The following is a 9845-nucleotide window of genomic DNA, read 5'->3' as shown; positions in this document are numbered from 1 at the left end:
TAACGCAGGTCAGAGCCCCTAGGTTACCCCACAGAGAGGATTTTAAAAGAACTTCCCTTCTGTATTGCGGTGAGGAAATGTAAGCAATCTTTGCTGAGCATTACATCCTATCATGCACACTCAGCAGTCAGGGATTCTGAGGATGATGGGAATAGTATTCCACAGCAGCTGGTGCTGTAGGGATTATCTGCATTCTGCAGGGCTTGTCCCTTGTTCTGTTAAAGTTACCTTTCGAAGTCTGCATGGGTTGTGGTGTCATCCATCTTCCTGGTGATCTATGAAGCGATCTTGTCATTGGATCGCAGGTTAAGAGCCGTTAGTCCCCCTCTAGGACTCACAGTATATTTGCTGATTCCTTGCTTTGTTGTATATTATATGACCAAAAGTGTGTTACATGCACTACAATATTGGCAATAACTTTTTCACAAAGTCATTAAAACAGAGGAGATCTAAGGAGGATGTGGTAAGTGGACGGTAGAGGACTGCATCGCGGGATGCGGGTCCCGTCGAAAAACTTGCGGGTGGTTTTTCGGGTGTTGCGGTTGGTCAGACAATGTACCTGTGGGTCCCAGTAATCCCGCGCACTCCCGCAACGCTGCCTTCGCGTTGTTCGCACACAGCGTCTCCTCTCTTGTTCCACCCAGGAACCCAGCGGAGTCACGTGAATTTACGTCACGTCACATGACTCTGCGCGGGAAATCTGCAGTTCAGGTAAGGGGGTGGGGGAGTTTGTATGAAAGAGTATAAGTGAATGATTAGTATCTGTGAATGAGGGAGCGAATGAGTATCTGTGAATGAGGGAATTAAATTCTTTACTATGTCTAAAAGCTGTGCCAGAATGTTTGCGGGAGCGGCAGGAATGTAGCATTATGTGCTGTCCCATCACTCTCTAAAACCTGACTGGTGTTAACATCCAACTTCCGCTGCTTGTACAGCGGGCCCTCATTCAGCAGGTGAACGTAAATACTGATCTAGTGAATAAGTGGACAGTAATGCTCCGATCCCCTCTGAAATGGCACACAAACGGCGGAAGCTTACCTGTTTCTGCATGTATCTGTAAAGTAGAGTTTGTTAAGCTAATTAAAATCATTGAATAACCAAAGCACGTTGAATCAAAATGTGCTAGAAAGATTTTTAATCTAGGCTCTAATATTTGAAAAGAATGAGAACATTTAAATAGAATTGTTATATTGTGGAGCCACAAACATAAAGGTCCAATAGGTTTAATATAGGAGTGGGCCTAAGGCTAGTGGCATCTGGCTGCATTATTTCTCTTTAGTTCCCCGACACCCTAGCCTGTAACTAAAACAAACGCACATACTTACACGCAAACTCACCTTAACACCCACTCAAACACCATACTTACAATGCAAGTATGCTCACTCCAGCCATTCTAACACCATATGCTAACACACACTCATGCTAACACCAAAAACTAACACACATAATCGCTGTGCAAGCTACCCCGCAACTGCTGCTGTACTATCCCAGGGTCACGTAACATGAGTTAAGTTACCACACAGGGCACCTCCGTTACCTTGCGGGAGTGCACTCACCACATTCACCTCAGCGTTCCTCTGGTTTAGTAGCTTCATTGAAAACATGAAAATTCCACATTCCAGGAATAACAAAAAAAAATAAGGGGCCACAAAAAGTTGACTTCATGGATCCTGTTCTTATTGCCAGTCTTTGGTACACAGAATATTCTAGTGCGTGTCATGTAAAGTGAATTAAATATTCTGGGTAGATTTGGTAACTGTCAAATATCACATAAATGAGAGGATTGAATATGTTGTCCACACAGCTGTCGTAAAAGTTGACCAAGCTACCATCTTTTGAAGGAGGGTGCATATAGTTGGCATTCCCACAGACATGCTCTCCAACAAGTACCCTTGCGAGGAACATAGGTTTTTTGGCCCAAGATGAAACCTGTTGAAGAATAATTCCATGTGCTTGCAACGTACTTCCATGTCTTGAGTTATTTTGGGAGTACTGACTTGCATGTGATGCTTGCTGGGCAAAATATGTCCCTTGAAAAAGAAAAACAATGAAAAATGAAGTGAAACCAAACAGAGCATACTGTATATTTTGGCTTTCATTAGAACGTTGCACTTGTTATACTTTGAGCAAGGAAGTCCAAGTCTGGAGCTTTCCAAAGGGAGAAGGTTTCCAACAGGCCGCACGTTTTGGATACCCAAGCCTTAGTACAGGCATCTTGATTACAAATTCATTAAACTACTTGTTTTAAGGCAAGGATAAAAGTAATCCCTGGGTTGTTTCTCTCCCTCACGGACTGGAGCTGTGCAGCCACCACAAGAAGCATGGGGCTTACAGAAGACAAGCACAGAAAAACACTGATGCTGACCAGATAGTTGTACAAGGAGAATAAATAAGAGATATGACTCCACGCCGACGATAAATGAAACGCTGGGCAACTAGAAGCTTGTGCAAAAAAGTGCATTTACACCTGAGGGCATGAAACATTGGTTCCTTCCAATAGCACAAGGGCACCTGTACATACCGAAAATTAATGTACTTTTTTGCACAAGCTTCTAGGTGCCCACCGGTGACTACAGCCTGCAAGCTAAAGTCCAAGAGGGGGACTTTGGAATCCAAAGCAAGCTGTGAGCTGTCTTGGTTTCGTTTGACGTAAGAATACATAAAGGACGCAGATTCTAGAGGAAAAAGGGAGGTACATTGAATACGTGGTCCTCACCTTTGCCATACAGGGCACGGTGCATCCCACTTAATCTCCAGTCAAAATTGCGACTGCATATGGCTTCAACAAACTCGCCGCCAGTACCGTGAAACAGCATTTCCTCCTTAATACTGGACGCATTTTTAATTTTTTTCAGGTATGCTTTTTTTCTAAGAATACGGAAAACAATCCGAAAACAAACAAGGAAAAAAAATCTCAAAACCAGCAATATGATTGTTTAATAATACAAAGTAATACTATTAGAGTTTCTAAATATACATTTTTTATATGATAGATGCTGAGCAGAAACCAAAAATGAATATAAATGCATGAATACAAATGACATAAAATTATTATTTTTTAACATACACTTTATTATTTGTTTTCCATGTTTACAAAAAAAGAAGACACCATTACATTGAAGAGCATTAAGCACGTTGAGTGTCAGTGGAAGACTAGATCCATCCATTAGTGTCCATATGAGCCCCCTAAATTATAATGCGCGGTCCTTTAAGCAGTAGTGTACAAACACTTTGATCAGCGTACAATAAGTACTCATACATTAGAAAAGTAAATCCCTGCCCAACAGAGCTTACAGTCTAGTCCCGCCCCTGCTTGCTGCGGAATATGATGGTGCTATATAAATCAATTATAATAATGCTGCTACCCTCATTTCCCAAACAAGGGCCCTGTCCCTCTTGCCTCCTGTAAGCAGAAAGGAGGTGGCTCATGGAGATGTTAGCAAGTATGATGACTCTCAGTGACCACCCAACCAGCCAGTTGGCTACATTATTTCTTCTTATTCCGCTCTTGCAAAAAAGAGTTCCGTCATCTCACCAACTCGATATCTCACCTGCAGTAACACTCCCACAAGTAAATATTTTGTATTCTTTGGATGTTTTCGATGCGCTTACTATCCATCGATCTTCCAACGCGATCGGCAACTTCTTTAAACTCATTGGAGGATTTGGCCAATGGAAGCAGCTGGAAAGAAAAAAAAAAAGCATATGAGAAAAAGAAGGGAATGAAAGAAAAAACAAAAGGAAAGAAGTCTTACCTGAAAAGGTTCTGTATTGGTGACAAACTCCCAGTGGGAAGGAACTGGAATTGAACCGTTCTCACCGATATAACTAGGGAAAAATCCAAAAATTCAGTTTTAAGCCCAGAACACAAGTAGCAGCACATACATAGATATCACTTGAATGTTCTAGTAGACAATATACCATTCTATGTGCAGAAAGATCGGCGAAAAATCCACCGTGTATGGCGTCAATGCTTTTGCATGGAAAGCGGGATGGAAGGCAAAAAACGCATGTTAGGGAGAGAAGAGAAAGTGCATAGGTGGGAAATAGTCAATGAAAACGGATTTGCAGACCACCCGATGAGCACATGAACAGGAGGAACAGCGTAGCTTCCAACAGTCTCACATTTGTGAAGGAAGACTTACCTGATTCTCAAGGCTGCCCGCAACTACACAGATCCCGACTGCATAACGTATCCGCTGTGCATCGGTAACTGTTATCTCATGTAACAGCAATCTACCCTGATTTAATCGACTGTGAGCTTGAAATGTGTAATACATAATATAGTTAATATGCCCCTGTGTTAGCTTTTTTTTCAGATATATTATGGATAAGTATAATACAAAGGTTAGATGTTTATTATCTGCAGATATATCATAGCGCTGCTTGGCTAATAACAGGTTTAAGTCTCATTATCTTGTTATTTTCCGTGTGGGGAGGTTGCTGGTTCCCTATGGCTTCCTTAAAATAGCTAAAATGCCTTGCGTAACCAATTCTCTCACCAGTGAGCTCAATGGGTCTGAAATAGGTCTGGAAAATAACATGTTATCTGTATATATTATTACATTTCAGGCAACCGGCACATAAAGCGAGTGGTAAGTTCTGTGCTAATGCCCCTCCATAGCTCGATATGACGACACAGACATATTCACAACATTTGTTAGTAAATCAAGTGAATATATTAAGCACCCAAATATTACAAAACCAAACTAGGCATTCAAATGAATTTATTTTTGCGGATAAACTTCCATAACGACCATGGAATCCATTATCCCAATCATTATGCTGGTGGCCAAATGTAGACTGGAAAACGTTGAAGATTTCTTCAAACATCACTCCAGACATGTTCATTTTTAGAAGATCTACTGAAAGCTCTAAAATGCTAAACCTTCTTGTACCTGAAAGTGTTGATCGAATAGGAATCTCTTTTTATTGGCTGTTTTTCCCCTGTGGATAAGTTGGTTACCTTCATTTCTATTTTTTTTTAAAAAAAAAGAGATATAGGACAAATCCAGTGATTTCACTTGATTCTAACAAGATTGTAATTACATTTTGATGATTTAAAATACTACAAGAGTACAAATTCACTTACCCTAGAAGTAAAAACCAGTAGCGATTAAGGCAGAGGCAACACACACAGACAAACCTTTACATTTTCACACCTTCATCCCTTCATCCCTTCCGTTTGGCATTTAAGAAACTGAATATCCTTTAAATGCTCACCGTTAAAATCAAGTATGTAGTTAAACTTGTTAGTTCGAAAAGGAACAGTTCCTTTTGGGTTGGTTTTGTAACTCAGCTCAATGTCCTGGGTGGTGATAGAACAGTTCTCTGATGGAGTTACCTGGAGAAAAAAGACACATGGTAAAAATATTCTTCTCCTAGAGTGTAAAACCCAGTGCTGTATTCATTAATGTAGGATATATTACTGTTATTTCAATAAACTCCTTTTATCAGCAGGCCTGGAGGCGGCCATTGTTGTCTCTAGTGTGATGTTCTGTCTGACTCTCCCTGCTCAAGTACCACACTGAGATGAATGCTAGTAAAGTCCGTTCTGGCTGGAAGATTAGACTGAGACATTCTATTGTTTACCATAAGCAGTATGATAATGAGTGAGGGTGCTTGCCTATTAGATTGGGTTAAGATAATACATACAAATGTATTACGTTATACAATATATACCGTATTTGCTCGATTAAAAGACAAGGTTTTTTTTAAGAGCAAATGCTCTGAAAAGTATCCCTCGTCTTAAATTCAAGGTCATCTTCTAAGCAGACCTCAAATAGAGGTCTGACTACAAGACTAAGATCCAGATCCCCCGCAGCGCTGCAGGAGACCCGGATCTTTCTCTCTGGCAGCTGGTGGGTGTTTGTGCGCTGCTGCTGGCACTTCCACTGGGGCTTCTATGGTGGAGCACCGGAAGGTCATGTAATGCCGGCGCTCAGTCATAGAAGCCCCGAAGGAAGTACGGGCCAGCAGCAGCGAGGTCTGCATCGCGCAGACTACCACCCCCCCACTAGACACCAGGTAGTCTGAACACAGGTCACAACTACAGGGATGCACTGGTAAATGGGGGAGGGGTTTGAGTGGCATGGGGGGTACAATGGTTTTCTGGAGGCACAGTGGCATTTAGGGGTGTATAAAGCATATCTGAGGGGAGTGGCAAATAGGGGGTTAAAATGCATGTCAGAGAGGCAGAGTGGTATATATGGGTGTATAAGGTATATCTGGGTTGCAGAGTGGCTTATTAGGGAGGCAGAGTGGCACATAGGGGGTATAAGGCATTTCTGGGGGGACAGATGTGCATAACTGGTGTATCAGTTGGATTATACATTAAAGCACTGGGGCCGCCCGTTGACTCCAGACCGTTCCGCACTGTTGACTCCAGACTTTTGATAATAACATGTTTTAATTACTAATAATAATTGAATAATAATAAATAGCTTTGTTACCTCAAACATATGCCACTTGCCGCACACTGCCATGTAGTACCATCCCCATTGTGTATCTAATATATCCATATCTTCCGCTTCATCGATTGTGATTGTGTTCATTGTACAGGATACGCTGACAAATACTCCCTTCAAAAAAAATTCACAAAAATACATGCTGGATTATTGGAAAAACAATGCAATATGCAAAAACAATGCAAAAACAAAAATATATATGTTTCACATATATGTTAAGTGCTGATATATAAATTTATATGTGTTGACAAGGATCAAAATACAATACATGCGGATCTGGACCAACCACCAGACTGGTCCAAAATTCTTGAAACAAGGCTGGTCCGACCTGGACCGGTTCTTGATCAAGGGTTTGTGGCAGGGTCACATAACACATTGTTAAGTGACCCCGTGATAAAAGTGCGGTTGCAAGCACGTATAAAAAAAGGTAATTGGGTGAGTGTGTATGTATGTTAGAGTATCTGTGTGTTAGCATGAGTGTGTATGTGCGGGTGTTTGAGGGATTGTGTGTACACATACACATGTGTTTGTTAATGTGTGTGTGAGCATGAGTGTGTCTTTACATGGGTGAGTGTTAGTGTGTGTTTATGTTTGTGTAGGAGTGTGAATGTGTGTTAGAGTGTATATGTTGGCTTTGGGGATGCGGAGGGCAAGAGGCCAAAATACAGAAGAATCAACGTTTGGGTGTTTGCTCAAGAGCCTCCATGAATTCACTTTAAAGAGGGAACATATAATGTAGCACTGATAAAAAACGGATTTTATTTCCTTTTGTTCCAGTCAGCTTCCTTTATATGTATGGTCATTGCTGTCATTTAGCCCTGCGACGTTTCCCTTCTCAAACACTAAATGATTCTTTATGGTAATTCTAATGGTGTTCCGCTTATACAATGAAATCCTCTCCTCCACAGACGTTCGTGTGTCACAGAGTCCCTCTGGATGTTAAGACTAAGCAATTCTATTATTTACCACAAGGTAGTATAAGGAGTCAAGGTGTTTGGAGATTGGGCTAAGGTAACCGAGACTGAACACACACACATGACGAATATGGAGCTGCCTAAAATATGAGGTGAACATTTTAATGTGGTTCTTCTTCACTCTTCTTGGCAAGATTAATGCGATGATGGACCATACCATTCACCACGGGTACTTCATACACTTAATATTAAATGAGATTAAAATAACCGCCAGCCTATGGCATTCGTCTTTTTATAATAGAGCAAATTACATGCCCATTAAGTAGTTAACTGCACAGAATACAGTTTAATCCCGAAAGCTAAAACTGGGCTAAACTATATGACATGGGAGTGGGGGGAGGTCCATATGCCAAATTTGGTTATTGTACCTTGCACTAGCACCCTTATAATTAAATGGTTTTAACTTAGTCCTTCAGAACAACTGTGAAGTCACATGACATTCTGTATTTTACGTTAAAATTATGTCAATTTTCTCAGAGACCGTGAACTTTCTGCTGTTGTAACTCATTTGGACAGCGGAAGTCTGTAGCGAAGATACACAATAATCGCCCCCACCCCCGCCATACTATGCCGCAATGCATTCTGGTCCAGCGCCCGGCCGTCAATACACCGAAATGGAACCGAAACCAAAGAAGGGCGGAGTCATGAGGTTTCCAAAGCCATGGAGTGGGCGTGTCAAACAGAAAATACGTCAACGAGGGGCGGTTGCTAGCTGAAGACTACTACGTGGGAAAGGGCGTGGCTTGTAGTGATTTGCCAATCGGATACAGTGTAACAGTTTGTAAACAAGTCCAGTGAGTAAGTTGACATGCAGCTGTCTGGTGGCTCTGGGATAACTCATTGTGTGAGGTCAGAAGCCCCGGGTTACCTCACTGGAGTGGGGTAAAGTGATCTAAACGTGAGTACCCACTCAAGTTGTGTCTATAAAGACATTAAATCAACTTTACTGTATTGTAGTGACTAAGGGTAAGCTGTCTTTGTGACCCAATTGCTGATCAGTGCCACTCCTATCATGCCCAGTCATCAATCTGGCATTCTGAGGATGATGGGAATTGTATTCCTGGTGCTGTAGGGATTATCTGTATTTTGCAGTGCTGTTATTCCCTTGTCCGGTTAACTTTCTTTGACTCATTTGATTTACAGGGCATGATGGACCTTGTAGTCAGTGGCAGCTGTGGCAGTACTTGTCATGAATGGTGCAGTTATTTTCATAGCGTTGTGTGTGTTTTGCAGATAAATAAAGCTGTGGGTGGTTGCGTTACGATATCTTTACCCACAAAGGAAATATTACAATGGAAAAAAAAGTCTGTTTTTGTGTCTGTAAAGTTGGAAGCTTATGGTTGAAAACGGTACACAAATTCCTTGTGTTGATTTTTTTCTGCCTTTTTTCAGTGTAAAAGCCAGGTTTTGGTGTTTATTGCTGTTTTTTGCTATTGCGTATATATGTTGTGCTGTTATGGATCAGGAGGCTACGGCGCTGTAATAAAAAAAAAATGTCAATTAGTTTTATTGAAACAAACAAAGAGGTTTATCGAGGACAGTTGCGGGAATAAGAACCGCAGCCACCTCAAGATGCGACTCAAATTACACAACTGTGTAAAAAAAGAGCAAACACAATAATTTTTGCCATCTTACTGCTAATTTAAAATTGTTGCATAGATGTCTATTGAAATCAGAGGCAGATGTAACAAAATTGTATCCATTCCGAGTCTGTTAGATAAACCTGACATCACATTATCTCGCTGTTAGTGGTCAATAATCTAATTGAAGTCAGCTAGAGCTAAATAATGTGGTCTGGCCACCCCAGCCGGTGAACATCTGCTCGATACGCGTAGACAACCTCCGCTGCTGGCGCTTCCGCCGGGGCTTCTATGGTGGAGCACCGGAAGGTTATGTCACACCGGTGCTCCACCATAGAATCCCCAGCGGCAGTGCCAGCAACGGAGGTTGTCTATGTGCATCCCGCAGTCGTCCAGCGGGGCTAAATGGAAAAAAAAACGCCCGCCCGGCCCGATTATAGGCTTAAAGACTAAAAGTGTGTGGGGGGGGGGGGGGGGGGGGAGTGCAGCCTATATTCGGGCAAATACTGTATTTGTTTTTTATGACACTGTAAGTTTATTATAATGGATTCTGTAAGCATGACTGGGGGTCTTTGCCTCCAAAAGGGTTTTTAGATAACTTGTTCCCTCATCTCCAGTATAAAGGGCTTATACTCAGATGTTTATTAATTGCACACCCCGCCAAATGGGGTGGGAGAAGATTGGGGCAAATGTCTGCCCCCCCCAGGTTACATTTGCTTATTCATTTAGAAAAAAAATTGGACGTTGTTTGGAATACTTTGAGTTACAGTGGAAGACATGGAAGTCCACACTGAATTTGCATGCCCTTGTGTGAAACTCACAAA

General features: G+C 41.7%; 1 protein-coding gene across 1 annotated transcript; it reads right to left on the bottom strand.

The window, feature by feature from the left end:
- Positions 1-1716: 1716 nt before the first annotated feature.
- On the bottom strand, positions 1717-6530 carry LOC149287289 (protein mono-ADP-ribosyltransferase PARP11-like). The gene is made up of 7 exons (XM_089493120.1): positions 6453-6530; positions 5224-5344; positions 4899-4974; positions 3756-3828; positions 3552-3682; positions 2717-2868; positions 1717-2030 (listed from the first exon to the last, which is right to left on the bottom strand). The coding sequence occupies exons 1-7, from the start codon at positions 6519-6521 to the stop codon at positions 1717-1719; spliced, it is 936 nt and encodes a 311-aa protein (XP_089349246.1). The 5' UTR covers positions 6522-6530.
- Positions 6531-9845: the final 3315 nt, after the last annotated feature.

This window comes from Sceloporus occidentalis, unplaced genomic scaffold (assembly GCF_023333645.1).
Source record: "Sceloporus occidentalis isolate IW3139 unplaced genomic scaffold, rSceOcc1.0.p SCAF_62, whole genome shotgun sequence".
NCBI lineage: Eukaryota > Metazoa > Chordata > Lepidosauria > Squamata > Phrynosomatidae > Sceloporus > Sceloporus occidentalis.
The sequence above is the reverse complement of the archived record's forward strand: the minus strand, read 5'-3'. Positions and strand labels throughout refer to the sequence as shown.

What these genes read in the sequence shown, in the direction of transcription:
- LOC149287289 (XM_089493120.1), bottom strand. Translation starts at nt 6,521, where the DNA reads ATGGATATATTAGATACACAATGGGGATGGTACTACATGGCAGTGTGC. An exon ending in TTGTGGGAGTGTTACTGCAG is followed by an intron (nt 2,869 to 3,551) that starts GTGAGATATCGA and finishes CCGTATTCTTAG; the next exon opens with AAAAAAAGCATACCTGAAAA. An exon ending in CCGTGCCCTGTATGGCAAAG is followed by an intron (nt 2,031 to 2,716) that starts GTGAGGACCACG and finishes TTCTTTTTCAAG; the next exon opens with GGACATATTTTGCCCAGCAA.